Source organism: Panulirus ornatus, chromosome 13 (genome assembly GCF_036320965.1).
Source record: "Panulirus ornatus isolate Po-2019 chromosome 13, ASM3632096v1, whole genome shotgun sequence".
In the NCBI taxonomy this organism is placed as follows: domain Eukaryota; kingdom Metazoa; phylum Arthropoda; class Malacostraca; order Decapoda; family Palinuridae; genus Panulirus; species Panulirus ornatus.
Window position 1 is genome coordinate 12,202,018 of NC_092236.1, and position 22,178 is coordinate 12,224,195.

General features: G+C 45.3%; 1 protein-coding gene across 10 annotated transcripts in view; it reads left to right on the plus strand.

Annotated features, from left to right (window-relative positions):
• Nucleotides 1-22,178, plus strand: part of NaPi-III (Na[+]-dependent inorganic phosphate cotransporter type III) — a 319,898-nt gene that overhangs the window by 288,120 nt on the left and 9,600 nt on the right. For 8 of the 10 annotated variants that reach the window (XM_071668644.1, XM_071668646.1, XM_071668648.1 and 5 more), the window contains 3 exons: nucleotides 13,614-14,179; nucleotides 19,151-19,249; nucleotides 19,649-19,792. In XM_071668644.1, the coding sequence (XP_071524745.1) occupies nucleotides 13,987-14,179; nucleotides 19,151-19,249; nucleotides 19,649-19,792 (436 nt within the window). In that variant the 5' untranslated portion in view covers nucleotides 13,614-13,986. Of the gene's footprint in view, nucleotides 1-11,532; nucleotides 13,572-13,613; nucleotides 14,180-19,150; nucleotides 19,250-19,648; nucleotides 19,793-22,178 lie in introns of those variants that run through there. The other 2 variants (XM_071668641.1, XM_071668642.1) reach the window with 2 other exon arrangements.

A 22,178-nucleotide genomic window follows, 5' to 3' on the forward strand; every position in this document is an offset into this window, starting at 1 on the left:
TCTCCGTGGATTAGTGTATTTTTTCCTAGACCACGTTTACTGCCGCTCTTCATAATGAGAATACTAACCAGGTAGGTGAATACGAACTCTTCCAAAGCAGGCTTTATTGCGGGGCATTACCGTTGGGTGGCTTTAACGGGGAGCCAATTTATGGGTGTGAGGTGATCCTGATGCCACCCGCCTCGCATGGCTTTGGTCGTTGGGAGTTCCTCTGGTAACGTACCCTTGGTCATAACTGGAACCTTTTAAAATCGGATACACGGTGACTTTATACAGCTTCTGGGAAGCATCGAGAGAATTGAATGGCATGAGACCCCGTTACTCGGGAATTTGCCCGGGTTAGGACTTGAAAAAAGTTTAACCTGGATCCTAACTTTGAAGAAACTCCCATCAGTGAAATTAAGATATATTTTTAGATATTTTCCTGACAATACTTCCACCATCGTGTATCAACCTCCCCCGTAACTATCTAGCAACACCGGCGACACAAGTGTTCCATTATTCTTTTTTTTTTCTACCTTTTAGTTGCTTTGTTTTCCACACTGACGGTGGTACTATAGCAGTAGCATAAACAAATAAGTTCCCGGAAGACTTTGACGTAAGGCTGAATTGTTTGAGCCAACACTTGCGGCGCAACAGTGGCATTTAGTGACGTCCAGCGTACCTCCAGCTCCCATTTCCCTGTCAGCACGACCACTGAACTGAGCCTTACAGACGCGGGAGGCACATCACACGCCCCCAGAACATGACCTACGTTCTTAAACTTTCTTAAAGCCACGCCTTGTCCGCTACACGCCACTGAGTGTGTGCATATTATGGTCGTCCCTGGCGGCAGAAAAACAGGCCCGCCGCGCTGCCACCACCACCACCACAACCACTATCGCACTCAGGTATTACACAACTGCGGCTGGCCCCGCGCGGCCATCCCGTGGGGTTGCAGTCTCGCTTGTGCAATACTTCCGCGCCCACCCCCACCACTACCATGCTGACAATAACCAGGAAGTTTGAGAGAGAGAGAGAGAGAGAGAGAGGGTAGGGGAGAAAAAGGAAGCGTTGTGCTTTAGATATTTTAGATTGCGTCGTTACTATTTTTTACTGGATGTTGGAGGAAGGGAAGGAAAGCTAGCAAGGGGACAGAGAAGGTTAAGTTGGCAGGAGAGAAGGAAGTGGATGTTCAGCACCTAAGAATGAGAAAACAGTTAGAGAGTACAAGCGAGGACCAGGCGGATAGTGTGGGAAGCGATTGGAGGGAGAGAAGGAAGTGGATGTTCAGCACCTAAGAATGAGAAAACAGTTAGAGAGTACAAGCGAGTACTAGGCGGATAGTGTGGGGAAGTGAAAAAGGGAGGGACGGGAGGAGCGACCGCAGTAGGAAGACGAAGGTAAGGTTCACCCGTCGAGGGTCAGACGTTTTTTGTCGCTGTGTTTCTTAACATAACTGAGCTGTGATGAAACAACCCCTTGCTTGATCCCGAGACGGACTACTTGCCTCAGATTCCCACTCGACCTTCCTGACACCTGCGAACGCCAGTAGAACAACCTCACGATTACAGGGGTACGCGTTAAACTGTCGACAGCAGTACGACTGGTACGTGATTTATCGAAACGATCCAGGTCCCTTGCGAATGGGCGTACGGGGAACCGGGCAACAGGAGGGAACTTTTGGGAAGTGCATCGCTAAGGTCATTCCAGTTTTTGTTTGTTGGGGGGAGAGGAAGGCAGACTAGCCCACCGGAACTGAGGGAGATATCGTGTGGGGTAAAAAGTAGGGTTGATGCAGTACATGTGTTGAGGGTCGACTGTGACGTCCCGACCAGTGTTGCAGTCGTGTGGGTGGGGGTGGGTTTCCTTGTTTGGCCGCCTTGCACTCGGAACAACCTGAGAAGTGGTAATTGGTGATACTTAATCGTTCTTTGTTAGTTTTATTTCCTTTTTAGGAGGAACAATTAAGTGTTGTACAGTTGCTAATTGACAAGTTTTTATTATAACAGCGTCTATTTGTCTTAGCAGATAAATGGGATCGTTGATAATGATGCATTTATGGGTATTTATTGAATTGGACACAAGCACAGAACACAACCATATATAGATACATATCAACAAGTATAAAGGGATTGTATTGATAATGAACATTGCTACAGAATGAGTAATTTATAGCTATAATGGTAATGTATGGTGAAGTTGTCATTGGCTCTGCAGTTGAACGATTGTGTTTGGCTTCCGCTTGCCCATATCTCCTCCTTGAATCGGGCAGGTGGACCTCCCCTGAGGGTTGGGTCCCACGGTCTCTGCATTTTGCCCAGCCTCCGAGAGAGGTAAGACTCGCGCTGGTCCTCCACCCTGTGAGGCTTCCCGAAGCCGGATAGTCTCACCGAGCCTGTACCCGGGCACCATCCCTGGGTACAGTGGACTGTTCTTTTGTGGGTGGAGAAGCTCCTGTGGTGGGTATCAACCCCTCCTTTTGTGACACTGCTGCGGAGACACTTAAACCTGGACTTCACCTCCCGTAGAATTTGCTGCAGTGGCGCACCTATTTGAAGTTGGCCAGGTGGATGATACGTGACTGAATTCACCTCTCGTGACACTGGTACTCGTATCTGCCATAGTTTTACCCGAAGCAGCGAAGGGTTGTAAGTTTTGACCTGGATGTAGCGGCGGCTGAGGGCGGGAGGGAGGCTCGGAAGGCGAAGGCGGTTAAGTAGATGTGGGTCATCCATCACCCCGGCCATACAGCTAGCCACTATGTCTCTCGCGGTTTGCCTGTGTTCCCTCGGTATATGTCTGTATCGATCGATACATACAAGACTGCCATCGGTTTCACAACTGTAGTCATTCTTTATGTCCGAATTTATCACCGTTGAAGGCGACGGTATGGTGACATAGGTCAGGCCAAAAGCCACCACAGGGCATCATGTCTTAAAGGATCACAGGCCACACTCTCGTGCCCGGGAGGATAACGTCGCTCGTGATGTGGGTGTTATAGGCACATGACCTCCCGTCAGTCGAACCAGCAGCAGCTGCAGCAGCAGCAGCCACCTTTTGGTGCCTCACCCCAACCATGGTATGATACGACATTGCCGTAGTTGCTGCCTTGTGTAATCCGATGCCTCACAACACTGACATGGTTTTGCTGTAGCTCAACGTTGCCTCGTGTCATACGATGCCTCACAACACTGTCATAGTTTTGCTTGTAGCTGCTGCCTCGTGTCATCCGTTGCCTCACAACACTGTCATAGTTTTGCTTGTAGCTGCTGCCTCGTGTCGTCCAATGCCTCACAACACTGTCATAGTTTTGCTGTAGCTGTTGCCTCGTGTCATACGATGCCTCACAACACTGTCATGTCATAGTTTTGCTGTAGCTGTTGCCTCATGTCATCCGTTGCCTCACAACACTGACCTGGTTTTGCTGTAGCTGTTGCCTCGTGTCATACGATGCCTCACAACACTGTCATAGTTTTGCTGTAGCTGTTGCCTCGTGTCATACGATGCCTCACAACACTGTCATGTCATAGTTTTGCTGTAGCTGTTGCCTCGTGTCATACGATGCCTCACAACACTGTCATGTCATAGTTTTGCTGTAGCTACTGCCTCGTGTCATCCGTTGCCTCACAACACTGACATAGTTTACTGTAGCTGCTATTTTACCTCCTCATGTAGACTCTCTCCTGGTAACAGCGTTTTCTATGAGAGGATAAGAGAGAACATTATATAAACAACTTTTTTTCCAGTTAATGAAGAACTGAGAACCGGACTAAAAGAACTCGAGGATCTAAAAATGTTAGATAAGCAGACTTAAGCACCCATTCCCCCCACCGTCCCTCCTCCACCCCGCCTGCGGTTGCCGCCAGCCAACCTGTCAGGCGACTTTGAACGCCCGCAGGACCCGTGTAGGGAGAAGGGGATTTCCCCTCCGTACCTCGGTGCGTCGGTGAACGCTCTGCGGAGCTGTAGTCAGGACGGGGTGGTGGTGGTGGTGGTGGCGGCGGTGTCCGCTGTGGATATTAGAAAAGAGATTATCGCCCAACACAGCAGTGAGGCAGGAGCGGGAGGAGGGAAGACGTGGCCGCTCCTCCTATGGTACTGAGGGGCGGTGCTAACGTCATCATCTTGTCCTCCTCCATGACACCTCTCGCACAGGCCGAGATAAGACTAATAAAACCTGTTGGGAGTTATGAGGCAGTTGATAGAAGGACTCCCTTATGTAAGGAGGAAAGTTGTTCAGCTTTATTCATTGTGACTTTATATGATTATATATATATATATATATATATATATATATATATATATATATATATATATATATATATGTATATATATATATATATATATATATATATATATATATATATATATATATATATATATATGATTTATATAATTTTCGGTTCATCGGTCTGAATGGCAGTGTAGGGCAGGTACATAGTTTAGTGTAGTTGAGGAGGTTGTGTGCATTTTACACTATCTTCCCCCGAGGCTCACGCTGTGGCGTGCCAGACTATGCCTCACTTGCCTTAGTGTTGTCCTTGGTGTGGCGCGAAGGGAGGCAGCCAACACTAACACCCCCATCCCCCTGCTGCACACACACACACACACACACACACACACACACACACAGCTAGTAAAGGGAATAGAACGATTTTCTTAAAAGTAAAATAAGACCGCAATGAAGAAAGGTAAGTGTGTTACAAGATGATAGCGTACGACAGAGGTTACTCCTTCAGGCATACTCTAAAATAAGCAGAGGCGTTTTAAAGTCGTGTGCCAGGTAGCCCCGTGTGTGTGTGGTGGCTACCTACCTACCTCAGCGCCCGCAGAAAATGGGGGCAGAGGTGTTGGCGATTTACGAGTGCGTTGACTCTACGGGTGAATCTGATAGACCTGGCGCAAGCTCCGTTTACACGGTGTTAAACCGTGACTGGAAAGATTGTTACGTCTCAGAGCCGGTCATATCAGAGCATGTGATCTTCGGTAAGGCAGGAGCCCGTGTTTTGTAACTGATAAGGCAAGACCTGGGCTAACCAATGACGTTCAACAAGCTGTGGAACCATCATGTCGCGATGTTTGTAAAACACCTGAGAGGCAATTTTTTTTTAGTACCCCATGTGTTCGCCTTTTTCTTTCTTTTCATCACAGCAGGTTCGCATTTTTTCCGTTTTCTTACTGGACTGTTATTGATTTTTCCTCATTGATACGAGTGGGATTTTTAAATGTTTTATGAAAATTTAGTGGTCCATCATGCATGATTCAAGTCTCCACCGTCTCACGAACTCGGTTTTTCACGTTGATTTAAGGATTAGCATCGTAAACAAACATGTGCACCAAGATGTATTCCTGGTGGTAGTCTAGAAATTGAATAGGACCCAATTTGTCTCCTCAGGGGACACCAGCTTATAGTGTTTTTATCCCTTGGAGCTCGAGTTTTTAGGCAAGTAGTTTGGAAGCTAGTTTTCAGTGCAGCCTCGAACGCCAGTGTGAAGCAATAGTGAACTCCTGTTGCGCCACCTCTTTCAAGCCATATGGGTAGCAACCACGACTCTAGATTTCAGCAACACCGCGTTTTTGTCTGGGGCACTTTTGGGGGGGACTTCCTGCCAGTAGCCGTGATTGAGGCATGGTGGTGTATATTGTAAGCACAGGAGTTGCCATTTCACCCGGTAGATCTGTGCATTTATTACTTCGAGTTAGTTTTCTTGTGTGTAGAGTTGTAGAGGAAACAGGGTATTTATTGGCCGAGTGATCTCCTCACCCTCGAAGATCTCATTGCTGTATTAAATCCACTTTAGACGCTCGTGTGCACCTGAGTAAATCATAATGAAACCCCCCTGTCGTCCGTGTGTTGTATCTGCCAGCAGTGTAAATAGGGACTTGCGTTATCGGGAGATTTTGTGATGCTTTGCTGCGCAGCCGGTGTGTCCATTGTTTACTCTTTCCGTCGTAGCGGCTCAGCCAGGAATGCGTCATATCGTATGGGTGTATCCTGACAGGTGATGAACTCGATCCCACCCTTTCATAGTCCCCTCGCAAGGTACAAGATGCACTTGGTGTGTTGTTGGTTATGCATCATGGCTACATGACTCACACGAGAGTGTTGTACGCACGCTGAATTTCCTATAATAGGTGAACTCTCTGTGATGTTTATCCAGAGGCTATATAATGTAGAGGGGTGTATGTATTCGTTATGATTATTTTACTTATGCAGAACAGTACATCAGTACATACCAAACGTAAAAAAAAAATAAGAAAAAGAAAGTCGAAATACATTTCTTGCATGAAAGCTAGAAGAAGAGCCTAGCATAAAATTTATGGTAACTCCCCACCTCTCGTTCTTAACTGACGACACTGAAAATGAAAAAAAAAAATATATGAAAGTGCCCCTCACACTATTATAACGAATTACGAGTGACAGAACATTTGTGGTTATCGTTTGGCAGATAGAGCCATAGGCAAACACATAAATCCCCTATGAATGCCAAGGTCAACCTCTATATTACAATTACCTGCTGTGGAATCCAATGCCTTAGAAGTCCGATAAGATAAGCACAGTGAAATGTCTAAATGCTCCTCTCTTTTTAATTAAAAGGGAATTCTATTGTTTGTTGATAAGCCATTTGTAAGAAGCGATGTGGCCCGGTTTGCAATGTCTTATAGATATGACATAAGTAACTTTATTTTTGTAATTGATAAGACTCAGTTTCCGTTTACCTCGGGTGTAGATGGCAGATTGCATTATAAATGAATAGAGAGAGAGAGAGAGAGAGAGAGAGAGAGAGAGAGAGAGAGAGAGAGAGAGAGAGAGAGAATATTATGTGGATTTTAAATCGGATGTTGATTTGATGAGTAGGATATGATGGAGGATGATGTGAGTGGCGATGGCCAGTTAAAATGCGGCACGGAACTCTTTGCATCATACCCCCGCCATCATGCGAAAGTTTGACGAACCTCTGTTACATACACGTCTTCACCATTATAGCTACCTTAGGCAGCCCCAGAGCCCTTTAGTCACCGAGCAGCGCTCCGCCCTTCGCCTATTCATAGGTCGTCTTGCTCTGAAGCCGTGAGAACAAGCCTCACTCTTTTATCGCCACCGTTGTTTCACTTGTTGGTTTGTCTGGCAACGAAGGTTTAGCTATGTAGTTGTGGTCAGGCAGCCAGGATATTATCGATGGCTCAGAGTTGCCGGGGGGGCGGGGGGCTTTTTATTTGACAGAACACATATGTGTCTGACTGTGTGTCGTGGGCAAAGATAGCATAAACAAGCCAAGGACGAAGTAGAGAGGAAAGTTTGGCCTCTGTAATCACTTTTAAGTCATCAGTGTAGTGACGCTGTTGATGATGACAACATCGACTCGCCCGTTCCTCATAACTAAGGTCATGTTCAAGTTCTTACCGGTCAATGCCACTGTGTATGTTGTAAGACTGCGAGTGAGAAGAGAGTATGGGGAGGGAGGCCGGCAGGGCTAATGGCGGTGCGTGACGGTGGGTTTCAGGGTCACTCTTTTTTTTTGCACACGCCAGTTTGTGCCTCAGAGTGGCGGCCTTCTCGTGGTACTTCCTCCTCCGTAACTAATGCATCCCCTGCCCCTAGCATGATGCTTGGCCACCGCCGCCGCCCCCTTTTCCCCTCCTCCCTACCACACGACTCCGCCTACCTATTCCGGAACTGCGCAACCCCTCCATCCCCACTGTCCACCACAGGACTGTTAAGAAGAACCTTCTCGTACCCCTTCTCACCCAAGGACTCGGCGTCTTCCCAGTTCCCTTCTCTCTGCTCTAACTCCCCCTTATCACGACCTCCTCCTCATCCTCCCTTTACCGAGGGTAGGAATATGAATATCATCATCGCCTTATACGTCACGTTTGTGCCATCCCTCCTCCATGGAGAGTCCATTTGGTCGTGTGCAGATGAAGTGAAGGCCCCCAACTCAAGCACATTCCTTCGCCAGAATGTGTCCGGAAAGCAGATTGGATGCACAAAGAGCACTGATCGCACAGGTTTCACGTGAGGAGACTTGGTGTAATAATGTTAGACATTCTTCTGAAAGATTGGTATTGAGGTTTGGGTATAAACTCCCATCGAGCTTATTTCCTACTGGGTGATAGTGGTCTGATGGGAGGTAGAAAATAGGGTTAAGCCCTTTTCTTATATTATATATATATATATATATATATATATATATATATATATATATATATATATATATATATATATATATATATATATATATATTGCAGAGCTACCTTCCCTAAACTGACTCATAAGTTTCGGTGATTGCTGGTGGCTCACTTCAACCCCCCCACTGATAGGTCTGTGAACCAGGCTTCGTTGTTTACGAGGGTTGCTTCGCTACTTGTAATATGTGTCGTGCTGCTTGGCTCGTCTTGTACCCCTTAGGGAAAGCATTCCATTGTTAGCCTTTCTCAACCCTTTTATTCTTTATGTATAATGATAATATTATTAATGATAATTTTTATTATTAAAAGATAGATACATGATTGAACGAAGCTTACCGTACACATTGAACTTATAAATACCTCTGGGTATTTGCTGTATAACTTCATTCCCTCCTAAGAATAAGGTACAAAGTTCCGGTAAATATGTATATAGGGTTACGGTCCCTTATAATGAGTTTCAGAACATCTTATAAAAGTTCCGTCGTCACCCGCGTTAGTGATACACAGAAGGATCCAGATTGACAATAGAATAAAGGATAAATATGTGTGTGCTTGTGTGTGTGTGTGTGTGTGGTGGCATAAGGATGACCGGTGGTACAGGCTAACGTCCGAGAAAGGAGTTCTGGTCATGCTGGTTTCCACTAGATTCAGTTATTCATGACGTAATATCCTGGATAGTATGAGAGGCGAGACTTGTTGTGCGAGCGAGGCGAGAGGAGTGGTGGGAATGCTGCGTTCAGGCCTGTAGCGTTTGGTACGCTGATGTAAAATGTCACCGAACTTGTCTGTCCAGCGTTGCATAAATTCTAGTTAGCATCTTCAGCAGCGCAACGGTACCACCTCCCCTTTGTAGATGTGATGGCTTGAATCTTGAACACAACGGTACCATTCCCCCCTTACATAGGATAGCGTGCATCTTAAAACACAGCGTGACTTTTGGCCTAACCCCTATCATACCGTAAGGTCGTACCGTCTTGCTCAAGGGGGCTTAAAGCTTTCTCGAGAAGCAACAGCAGCAGCAGCAGTCCTCTTCACCAGTGATACCCATTGCAACTGGCCCATGAGATCATGCAAAGTTCAGAGGTACGAGTTTGTACTGATGTAACCTAGGCTACGTGCCAGGGTGCGTTCGAGGATATACCAAAGCCCCCCTTTTTTTCCCCCCCTAAGCATGGTTTAGAATAATTACGTCATGCCGAAAATATTTGACCAAACTTGGCTTGGGTTTTAATTTAAAACACAAGACTTTTCGTAATGTTCTTATCATTTGTTAAGCGAAGCATCGATCAGGTAAATTATTTTTTTGGATGCACGCACTCAATCTGCGCCTCGCCAGAGCGTTTGATACAGTAAGAAGCGGTAGGAGGAGGTGGCAGGGGCGGCCTGCCACACTGACAAACAAAACGTAGCGGTATAGACAGGTTTTCCTCAAGGTCCTTTCCGGTAGCAGTAGTTTAGGCTATGAACAGACACCAGCTGTGTGAGCTTCTTGCTATACCTCGTGTACCGGACTCTGTTTGAATGCAAGGCAGATGTGGTTTCATTTCCGGAATATCCTGTTTTACTTATATTGACTGGTGTGGACTACAGACATATTTACTGATGTGGACTAAAGATAAATTTGTAGACTGAGTCTCCCCTTACTGTGTTGATCTGTGAGCTCAGTAATTTGACTTTCCAAGTGTATTCATCATTGCTCTTGTGTGTAATATATATATATATATATATATATATATATATATATATATATATATATATATATATATATATATATATATATATATATGAGTTTTATATGTCATATACTGTAAACGTTCCAACAAGTAATCACCTATGTTTTAGTCTTTTAAATTGCAGGGGGTCCAGGATAATGGCCACAAGCATCATGCAAGCCTGCCCAGCAACACCTCGACATGTTGAGCCCCAGCCAAGCCTCAGCACAAGCCATCCTGAGCATAACAACCCAGCTCCGTCCACACGACTTAATCTTGTTCCTTGCCATCCCTGTTCTTGTATGGTTGGAAGTGATCCAAGATGAAGGTACGATTAAAGAAAGGGAAAAAAAAAGAGCCAGTCTTGTTTTAGGGTTCTTTGTGGTGCCAGCTGAGGGTACCTTATTGTGAGAAGCGTCAGGCCTCTTTTATTATGTGTGTGTGTGTTGTGTGAATGTGGGTGTGTGTCGGGAGGCTTGGTGTTGGCATCGCTCGTAGGAATGTTAGATTTAAGGTCATGACAAAGAGGTAGAGGAAGGAGTTCAGTAAGCAGCTACCCATCTCTTGACACTCTCAGCAAGGCAGTTCTGCTCCATTGCATTATTCAAACGTTCATGGCGTGAGTTGTTTCTAAGACTATACAAAAACCCATCCGTTTCTCTGTCGTGTATCAGTCAGGATGTGGATATTTGATGATAAAGGCCGAAAGATAGCTTAGGATTACATACACACCATGCGCTTACGTAAGCATGTTTTGGTTAGACGAGGGAGCCTGTGTGTGTGTGTGTGTGTGTGTGTGTCGTAAACGTCTGAAGGCGGTACGTGTGTCCGATTTCCTCAGCGTTCGGTGGGTTGCTGCAAGCCGGGGACAGGGTCAGGCCGGAGCAGCCAAGGTCGGACGCGTGGCTCAACAAGGTCACAGGAGGAAGAGGTCCAGAACCAATTTATAGGGGAAGAGGGAAGGGGAGGGCACGTTAGGGAATTAGGGTCAAATGAAGATCAGCAGTGCAAAGGGAATGGAAGGTCAGGAGGAGTGTCTAGAGTGAGGAGGGATGAGAAGGCAGGCAGGTAGATCGAGAATCGGGTAGAGTAGGTGTCACACTGGTTAGATAAGGTGTCAGGAAAGGTAAGACCGGAGGATGATAAGGAACGATGGCCCGTCATGACCATTAAAACACATTACTAGACCTCAGAGGAGGCATCAGTCACACAAGCCCTGGCCTGACTGGAATGTTGGAGGCACACAGGCGACGGACATAATAAAGGCTTGAGCTGCTCACTCCCTCCCTCCTCTGTGGTGCGACGCGGTAAACAACGAGCTTAACAGTAGGTGGCTTGTGGACGGGGGCATGCTGGCTGGGGGAGGGGAGCCTGTGTGGGGGCAGGTGGGTGAGATGCGCCGCCTACACGGGTTAGTGGAAAGAGATGAATGACGTTAAAGAAAAGAACTTACTAACGCTCAGGAGAGGTACATGACTAGTGGAGAACATATGTAGGAGAAATAGCGATAGAGATAATGAAGAAAAACACATAGATCTAAATTGTAGCTGGCGAGCAAGTCAGCGTATTCTAGATGGGGGAAATAACTAAGAAGGATAGAACTGTGGTGCTTATTTTTATTTTAGTTCACTGTACACGTCCGGAATCTCCGTCAGACAGTTACAAGGGTTTCTCCACATCTTGTGAGAGAGAGTCGTAGGCTTCTCAGCCTAGGAGATCCGAAACTGAGGTATAAATAGGCTCTCTCTCTTTCTGGCTTGTGTACACAACCTGATGCTGTGAACGTACAACCTGTTAAACAGTTATTTGCGCGGGGACACACACACACACACACACAGTCACAAAACCTACAACACACGCTACCGTAGATTGTAACCTCTACCACCATATACTAATGAGTTCGTACTCTGTATCATGGAGTAGCATTTAAAGTACTGAATCGCCAAGCCAGCGCGGCCCCTCAACACTTAAACCACATCACAGGGCGAGAGGTTCTTTCATCATAACTCCAGTAATGGCTCACTGCTCATTGCAGCACCATCACAACACTACACTGAAGACCTTCCATTACTATAACACTGATCCATGTACTACCACATCCTTGCACGAGTGATGCCGTAGCGAGAAGCCCCATTGAACCTCTGGTCCTCCTTCTATCACCTCTTCCACACTGGTCTTGTGGTTCCTATTCCACCATTACCAAAAACGCTAGATGAGTGGTTTCCATATCGTGACACCATACTATTGCCCCACAACGGTCCTGGACCATTGGCTCCGACAATGCAGAAACAATCCTTGCACCACCACATCACTGGGTCAGTGATCCGTACACCACCACAGCAATACTAGAATAGCCCTCCATATAGCCACTACCACAATACAGGATTGAATGGTCCCAAGAGTGGAGAAACGTTCGTTGCATCACAATATCACTGGATCAGTCATCCTTACACCACCTCATCACTGGATCAGTCATCCTTACACCACTACCACAGTTCTGGACTAGCTCTTATTAAACTTTCACCAACACCGTACCACTAGTCCTTCCCCAACTAAACTACAGTGAATCACAGGTCCTTGAATTTCAACCACTACCATAACACTGGACTAATGGTTCTATAATTTATCTAGTGGTCCATACATTGTCACCACAACACTGAGGAAGCGATCCTTGCACCACAACCACAATAACATTTAACTTGTAGTCCCATGAAACTTTATCTCCACAGCTGGGGAAGCGACCCTTGCACCAGAACGTTGGACTAGTAGTTGCAGCATTATCACTACAATACTAGGAAGCGATCCTTGCACCAGCAACAGAGCGGCAGTGGACCGTACCCCGGCGTGGTGCAGGTGGTACGGGAGGGGTGTGCCGCGATGCCGGAATACGTCATGGTTGAGGTCTTTACGTAGTGACGGCTGGTGCACTGACTGACTGGCCTGGGGCTATGGCCTGCCTCTGCCAGAACAGACCAGCTTCACTAAAATTAAGTAGGTCACTTGACGGTGTCGGATATCCGGACATCTCACGAGTATTTCGTAGTATATATTATTTCTTATTAGCCACGTAATCGGCCTTTGAGCACTAGCGGTGAAGTGTTGGTGTGTTGGGGAACTTGGCTGGTGGTCACTCTGTAGGAGGCGGGACCCCGACAGCGGGGGGTGAGGGGGGGCGTGGTCATTGGGTGGCGCTGTATATAAAGGCGACGAGGCCTGGATGTTGCAGTAGAGTTGGTGCCTCGTCTCACTGGTTAACTCCCGCCAAGACCACACTAGCAGGCCACTCCAACCCACGTGGTGCACTCACGCACGCTTCCGCTCTATCGTGTTGAACCTCTTGTGTTTCTCCGCACTGAACTTGGATATCGAGGACAATGCGCTTGGTAGCACTGATATCATTAGCCCTCCTGATGGGGGCTGCCTACGCCGACACCCTCGGCCAGGGCTTGACCACCACGACCACGCTAGCACCCAGCTTACCTGGCTCTTCCTCCATGGCTGAATGGCACGCTTCGACACTTTGGATTATTGTGATTGGCTTTATTCTGGCCTTCATACTTGCCTTCGGTGTGGGTGCCAACGACGTGGCCAACGTGTTCGGCACGAGTGTGGGAGCCAAGGTGTTGACGCTGCGGCAGGCTTGCATCATCGCTACTGTGGCCGAGATCCTGGGCGCCGTCCTATTGGGTAAGTTAGACACCTGTTGATGAACCTTCCTTCACTCCCCAGGTTGCCGCCCGGAGCTGCGCCCTCGCTCGCTCCTGTCACACTGACACTCTCCTGTGACATACACTCTCACTTTTGTCATCACCAGCACACTCCTACTCATTCCACATCTTCCACTCCCAGCCACAGTCACATCATCTCTATTTTACGGCATACACACCATACCTAGTGAAGTAAGGGAATATTCCACCTTATAGACTCATCTTGGATGGTAAAACACCAGTAATAAAACCAAAGATTGTTTCTCATTATAATCCCTCGCAGTTGACTCGGTGTCCTTGCTAGTGCCAACAGTAACCCCACTCTCCTCTGGTAGTCACCCCAACTTTCTCCTGTACTACACCTTCTCTGCTTCACATACACATACACAGTCACCATGGAACCCTGGTCAGCGGAGCTGCTGCCCTTCACGATAGCGGGCTTCATCATCTCCTTCATCTTGGCTTTCGGCGTGGGAGCCAACGATGTAGCCAACTCCTTCGGCACTTCAGTTGGCTCCCGCGTGCTGACCCTACGGAATGCATGCATCTTGGCCACCATATTTGAAGTGCTTGGGGCAATCCTCATAGGTAAGTATTCAGTTAAGATTTAGGAGGAGAGCCGCTTGCGTCTCTCCGAAAGTTGGATTCTGGTTTGTTTTTACACTATTTGGTGTATTGGACTTCCCACTTCTTTCTGGTCAGAAGCTATGCGTTATTGAAGTACAGAGAGCGATAATTGTCATCGAAATTATCTTGACCTTGAGATTGAACATGAGCATCGGTGATTTGATAATGATGCAGGATGTATTATGTAAGCGTAACTAACAGTTAATTACGACATTAGCGATAAATTCATTTGTCACAAAGCAAGCGTAGCTTAAGCATATTTAAATCCGTTTTCTTTTTCAAAGACTTGCAGTAACAGTGAAGCACCTATCAGTGGCTCTCTAGATTCCGCGAGTGAATGTCAAGGTTGTGTCTTATGCTTGTACGTTAAATGCATGGTCTCATTGCTCTTCGTGTGAACCGAAGCACGGAAGGAGTGTTTTACTTGGATGAGGCTGCTCACTTAATTTGTACACTTGTTACACCAGTGCTTAGCTTTTGACACTCTAAGGTAAATATATAGTTATGAGAAAACCGCACATTGATGTCACCAAATGAGTTAGACTCAAGTTGTCAAAACTCTGTATTTGGATCACTTTTGCCGGACGTAGTTCTTGTGTAAGTGATAAAAAAGTAGCTTATGATCCCAAGTGACAACGTAGAACAGAGCCTCGGAAACAGTAGCCTTCTTAACTGCCTCAATCATACCGTTTCACACTATGTGTACACTGTGTTTGTGATCCTGGCGTCGTCAATGTTCATCTGGTTGGCGAAGGGGCCCGTAGGGGTGGGGGAACCTCGTCGGTTGGCCTGCCAGACGCGCGATACGTGGATAGAAGTGAACGGAAACGCAATCATTAAGTTTCAAATACGAGGAAATATGGTAAAGTTATTAGATGAATATAATTGATGAGATTGCCGAGCCGTGAAATAACAAATATCAGAATGTTACGTGATGTTTATATGTGCAAAACCAGTTAAAAGTGGTAACTTTGTAATGTTGTAATGCGGGGGTACCACACCGTATTTTGTATGGCGTACTTTGTCTGTTGTAAAAGTTTCGCAACTGAATTGAAACGCAGGTATGAGTCAGACAGAACCTACCAATGCCTTGGATTGATAATAAGTTTGCCTTTACAAAGTGAGAGAGTATACGACGGCCAACATCACATTGTTGAATAATCCGTTAGTCAATCGTAGAACTTCATGCAGTTTTTCGAGCGTGCTGCTCCATCTTGCATGGTGAATCTGAACTGTGTATTCGTACCTTTCACGGTTTACAACATTTGTTATCACTTCGGAAGTAAACATGTATGCACTGCTGAATATAAGTGAAATCCAAGCTCGAAAAGTTACGTCTTTAGTATGAAGCACATTTGCGTGATAAGTCGAGACCATTATGTGTACGAGTATGACATTTACCCATGATGCTTTGAACAGTATTGCTGGCAGTGAAAGGTGAGGTTTAGGAACATGGGAGCGTCACCTTCACCATTCAGTGCGGGCCGGTAGTCAAGGTTAGGCCCCGTGCCACCCATCCTCAGGCTCCCGCGCCTCACCATTGCCTACGCTGGCATAACATTCACTGTAGCACAGCTTCCTTTCAGCAAGGAAACATTACTGTCGCTACCCTCGACACAGCCAGAGCGTTGACATAGGACACTTGATTTCATGATACTCCTGAAAAGCCGGTAACAGTTGAGGATACACTGCGATATGGGGTTTAAGAGCCTTGTCGTAACGGGGTCTAGGCCACCAGCCAGCGTTGTGTTGGCCGGGGAAGAACAGACTGCCGCTGTGCGACGCGCTGTCAATTCAAGCTCTTCCTGTGCTTTGCTCTGTCAACTGTAGCTGGTGCTATGAGCAAGTTTGCCTTCTAGCTCTGTCCGACAGGCTTTCATGCCGTTTCTAATATTTTTTTTTTCAAAACAGTAGAGTCAGTATCTTATCTTGACCTTTTGTTCAGATGAAAATCACAAAGTTGCTCTAGAGACATTGAGAAGGAGCTCGTTACAGTGAAGTTTCCCTTTCGTAAGTTTTGTATGTTATTTCTGTTTCTTCCTTTTTACATTATGGTCGAAGGCAAGATTGACCCAGACAGCTATATTTACTGCAGTCATTCATTTTTGGCCATGCGTTTCTCGGTAACACTCATCCAGTGAGTTAGGTAGTCTTTATCTTTATGAATTCTAAGTTTTTAGGAACTACATGAGTTTGCATTTCGATTTTAAAGAAGCTCGGCTCCGTATTTCCTGCCTGTAGAATTACCGAACATGCTCTCTGCACAGTGTGACCCTCGAAGATTACTGGTCACTTGTATGTAATGCCTCCGCCCGTGATGGTTTATACCGCGAATGCTGCAAGACATTTCATGTAGTGTATGCCATGAAGGCGCATTTTGGATAATTACAAGTTCAAATTCTTATGATATGGGTATTATGTTTATACAGTGTTAATGCATTTTTCGTCTTATATATATATATATATATATATATATATATATATATATATATATATATATATATATATATATATATATATGGGCTTGCTTAGTCAGCATTGAATAACCTCACGTTCTTTCCTTTCTGTACAGTTAAATTCCTCGTGTTTGGTTAAGTAAGCACTGATTGCAGTACTGGCCGACACTAATAACTTATAAAAGAAAATTATAAAAAAAATTTCGAGTAGTGCTGCTTTTATGCCATCAGTAGATGATTTACACCGCCAGATAACATCTCTCCCAACACGCGTTATCGCCCATGTCAGCTACATTCCCATACCTACTGCTAACCACACAATCCCGTTACCTGCAAAGTACCCTTTTCTAGCCAAACTCCAATATCTTCTTCCAACCACACAGCCACCTTACTTGCCAAGTACCCCCTCCCAACCAGCCACACCCCCAGTTTCTCCTCCAACCACAGCCACATCAGCAGCTAGCCAAGTATCCCCCCCCCCCCCTTTCAACACCCCCCCACACACACACAAACACCGACCTCGATTCTAGTCATCATTTTTTTTGTTTGTTTGTTTCTGTCACTTTAACTCTTTGGCCGTGCGATAGAGTTTACGGTTCATGTAGGAATGATATGAAATAACCACTACCCCGAGAGCTTATCCCTCAGCTGACCGCCCTCACCCCCAGCACAGTTTAAAAGAGCTAACTGGATGAATGCGGTTATTCTCGCTGCACTCACATCCACTCAGGAGCCCAGATTCACTTTAACCGATGTGAATGGAAAATACTGTGGTAAACCTGCAAAATGCTACGCCACGTTAAGCACGTCTTTCCTGTGTGCAGTTAATAGGACATGGCTTTAGTCATGTCGCGGGCTTGCCTTTCCCGATTTAAACATTACTAATGCTTCTCTATTCGTTAGAGACTTAGCGAATGGCGAATTTTATGCGGTGAAAGGATTGTGAGCGTAATGAAGGTCGACTGGAGGACAGACATCCCCTTTACGACCACCCTTTGCCCTTTACCGCACTTCGTGGAATAATATATACAATCGCTCAAGGGCAACACGTCTTATCCCGGGGGATTGGGAAAGTATAGAGTAAGAAACACATGATGTGTTTTAGAAAGGGAGTTCAGTGGGTGATGGTGCACCTAGCAAGCAACACTTACATGCTGCTTGCACACCATCCATACCTTGGCGCGCGCAGCCGTTTGTCAAGTAATGAAATCCTCGAAGATAGATCATAGTTGGCGCCACTGGCTGGGCCGTGGACTTCTGGCGCCGCTGCTGGTGTGGTTTTAGCGGAGTGGAGGAAGAAAGGTTGCGGCAGTCGTCTCTAGGACCTAGGTTAGGTTTCACCCGGTCATCACCCGCTCCACTGGTTCTAACTACTCATATGATACATTCATCATTTGTAAGGAGCGTCGGGATTGTCCTGAAATTTCGTTCTACCGAAATAACATTTAATGGTGTTCATCCGATACAGTGATTTCAGACCGTCTGTTGGAGATGTGCTCAGGATAAGGGGTTGGGGGTAAGGAGGGGGGTGAGTGTTCAGGTGTGTGCAGAGGTAAACTGGATCACGGAGATGGCCCTGGGAGACCCTCTGACCTACTCGGCCTGTAGTTGGACTTTTAATCAGTTCGTGGTGTCATGTTTTATGCCGTTATCATCCAGGTTTGTGGGTTAAGTTCTCTATCAGAGCACCAACATAAGAGATATGTTGTTAAGTAGAGTGTGATGAGTTGCGATCGAGGCCTGTATCCCTTGTAACGCGTCAAGGTCTTACGAGGGAGGGGAGACTCAGCAAATGCAGAGCTGGGCCAGGTCTGTGTTTGTGGCATGAATAGAAAAAAAGAATAAAAAAAAAATAGTTGTGTGGATGCCAGAGGACTTTGGATGTTGCTGCAGCCACAGGCCAGAATTGGAAGTATTGCCAGTACAGTTTAGAGAAACCTCTGGCTCGGGGAAAGTTGGAGTTTTGATCACTATACGTAGGTTTCCTCAGTGATGAGAATCTCATGACACTTAGTGGTTTAAAGTGCTGAGAAAACCCGCCAATACAACCTCGAACTCTGCAAAAACAGCTGATTTTTTTTCATAGATTGATGTTTTCCTCCTAAGCAGTGGTGTTGGACGTGACGCAAACAATGCTCCGGTTAACGTTTCACCTTTACTATTTTGTCGATATTGCAGCTCATCTTTGGTGTCCCTGAATCGATTCATATTTAGGACTAATTTTGTCTCCCAAAAGATTGTTGTTATCGAGGTGTATTTTGAAATTAACTACAGGTGGATTACTCTATGATTTTTTTTTTTTTTTTTGATGAAGGATAGTGTCTGAATGTATATGTATACAGTTTTATTGCTCGTAGATGCGGGATACAAAACCTAGTGTTCAAATTGTGGGTCTGAGGGAAGTGTTGTGTTTGTGCCGCGGAACAGAAATGAAGCTCTTTTGATTTACGATATGTCCTTTTCCTTCTCTCTGCAGGATTCAAAGTTTCGGACACAGTCCGTAAAGGTATACTGGATGTCTCGCTCTACAACAACACAGAGAAGGAACTCATGCTGGGCTCTTTGGCCGCGCTTGGTGAGTACCTCTTACCCTACCCACTTTTCTAGTTGTACATCTCCACAGGATTCACCTGTTAGGTATCATTTGTAGCATCAGCAATGGATAGGTGATGTAGTTTTTGCATGCGTGGTTTCGGTTGAGTTTAGCCTAAAGTAGTTCCATTTTTTATAACGAAGTTTTATAAAGTATTTGAATATTGTAATAAGAGAAATTGGCGAACCAGCAGGAGAAAGTACAGACGGCAGAAAGTATTGATATATGATTGCCAACAATACAACTATATTCTTAAGTAAGTGTAATTACAGCGGTAACGTACACAACCTGTAAAGTTTCCTTCTCATAACAGAAACGGTTTCAGTAATATCTACAGCAGGAAAAAATTCGTTCATGACGCGTTGGTGTCATCTCCTGCAGGAGGTAGCGCCATATGGAATCTGGTTGCCACATTCTTCAAGCTGCCCATCTCCGGCACTCACACCATCGTTGGCGCCACTGTTGGCTTCTCGTTGTGTGCTCGCGGGTTTGATGGAGTCAACTGGAAAACCTTCGGCAAGATTGGTAAGTACTTGAAGTATTCATCATCAAACAAAAGAGAAAAGTTAGGGACAATAGTTTTGCTCGAGAAATTATATATATATATATATATATATATATATATATATATATATATATATATATATATATATATATATATTCTTTCTTTCATACTTTTCGCCATTTCCCGCGTTAGCAAGGTAGCATTAAGAACAGAGGACTGGGCCTCTGAGGGAATATCCTCACCTGGCCTCGTTCTCTGTTCCTTCTTTTGGAAAATAAAAAAAAAAAAAAAACGAGAGGGGAGGATTTCCAGCCCCCCGCTCCCTCCCCTTTTAGTCGCTTTCTACGACACGCAGGGAATACGTGGGAAGTATTCTTTCTCCCCTATCCCCAGGGATAATATATATATATATATATATATATATATATATATATATATATATATATATATATATATATATAATCGTTATTAAAGTACCCTACAGGATATTTATTGTTAGAAGACAGGTAGAACAAGGTTATTAGTAGCCTCCACTCCTCTCACCGCCACATAAAAAGCTAGGATTTTGATTATGGTAGAGCACATTAAACATTGACCAGCAATGATTATCCATTAGTTTGAAAGTGATTAACAGGACCTAACCACATAATGTGTCATCATCTTTATAGGCTTACAGAGAATGGTCTCCGGGTTGTGGAAGCATTATTGTGGGTGGTTTATGTCTGTGGTGGGGCCTGGCGCTCTCTACCTCACTCGCAACGTACTGGTTCCTGCCGGTTCTCCCTATTTTTGGTGGCGCACGAGGGGCAAACCGTCACTCATGCCGCTTATCTCGAACGCCCCATGCCCCTCGCTACAGCCCTCTTCATTTCCAGTTTATGCACATCTTGAATAAATCGTGAAAGAAAGGCAGGAGTTCCAGATAGCACCAAACGCGGGATAGCTTTCACTGTAACGAGATGATTGTCACGTGGCGGCGCTCACCCGATGCATGATCCCAGTGTGACGAGAGCATGAATCTAACTTAAGAGCCTTGCTTTTTACCCGTCTGGTTACATGGCGTGTCCGTGCTTCACTCACTAGATGGCTGGGTCTGTTACGTATCATACCCATGTCAGACCTTACCATGAAGTGAGTCTGCCTTCCAACTGTCAAGGTAGGTCCTTATATTGGTAGAGCAGATTGAGGGCTCGTAGTTGAATTACACATGTGGCACAGCGCGGGGTTGGTACTCCTGACAGCTAGTGTGCTCTTGTTCACGTGGAGATCACCGACACGTTTTCACATATCGAGGACACAGACTCAACCAAGGACTTAAATTGCCGACCGGTGAATGCATCAGTTTAACTCATATTAGCCCGATTATAATTTAAAAAGAATTGATAGTTATCATTTTTTAAGGAATGAAGACATTCATTGCAAGGTTAGTTAACCGTATAAAAGCAGTCTTTGTTGAGTCGTGACGAATCGTGCCGAAATTAGCTCTGTGAACAGTAGGAATCACAGTGCGGTAAATTGCACTGAATACCCCGTTTACTTCTTCGCATATGCAGGTTTGCAATCAGCGGCTGGCCTGTGGAGGAATTCAGACCTCCGTGAGACGAGCTGGACGGGCGTCAAGGTCGTATTCAAGTCACGTTCAGTTTATGCTCAAGAAAAAAACTATTGAATGTTTTGGTAACTGATTAATAGAAAGAAAATAACTTATTAGGTGATGTATTATGATTTTGGCAGATAATGGAAATACGGACTGGAATGAATGAAATTCATATCCGATGTCATAATGTTTAAGCGACCTCGTCGTGGCACAACAAGACGTGTTGTGTAGGTTAACTGAATTTAATTTTTTTTATTTAGGTTGCAGGATGAAGTTCCGTGACTTAATAATCAGGGGTATGGTAAACCTTATAGTATATATGACCGGTTCAATGTAATGGTAAGGCAGTTGATTTCGCGGAGAAGGTTGTTTATGGTTAGGGCGAGTATGCAGTCTGTTGGGGATGTGAGGCCTAGGGAAGTGACTCCGTTGTTCCTCGCCGATGATATAACTCTTGGTGGCTGATTCGAGGGAGAAATTGCAGAAGTTGGTGACTTGAGTTTGGAAAAGTGTGTGAAAGGAGAAAGTTGTGAGTAAATGTGAATAAAAGTAAGGTTATTAGGTTTAATAAGGTTAAGGGACAAGTTAATTGGGATGTAAGTTTGAATGGAGAAAAAATGGAGGAGCATTTGACTGGGGAGAAAAATTGTAGTTTAGGGAGTGGTAGAGAATTTGTGGATCAGGTGTGTCCTTCAAAGAATGTATGTGAAAAATACTTCTTAGGAGAAACAGAGGGGTTTGCATGTGGCATTTATAGACCTGGTGAAAGCATATGATTTGGATGCCTTGTGGAGGGAATGCTACGAGAA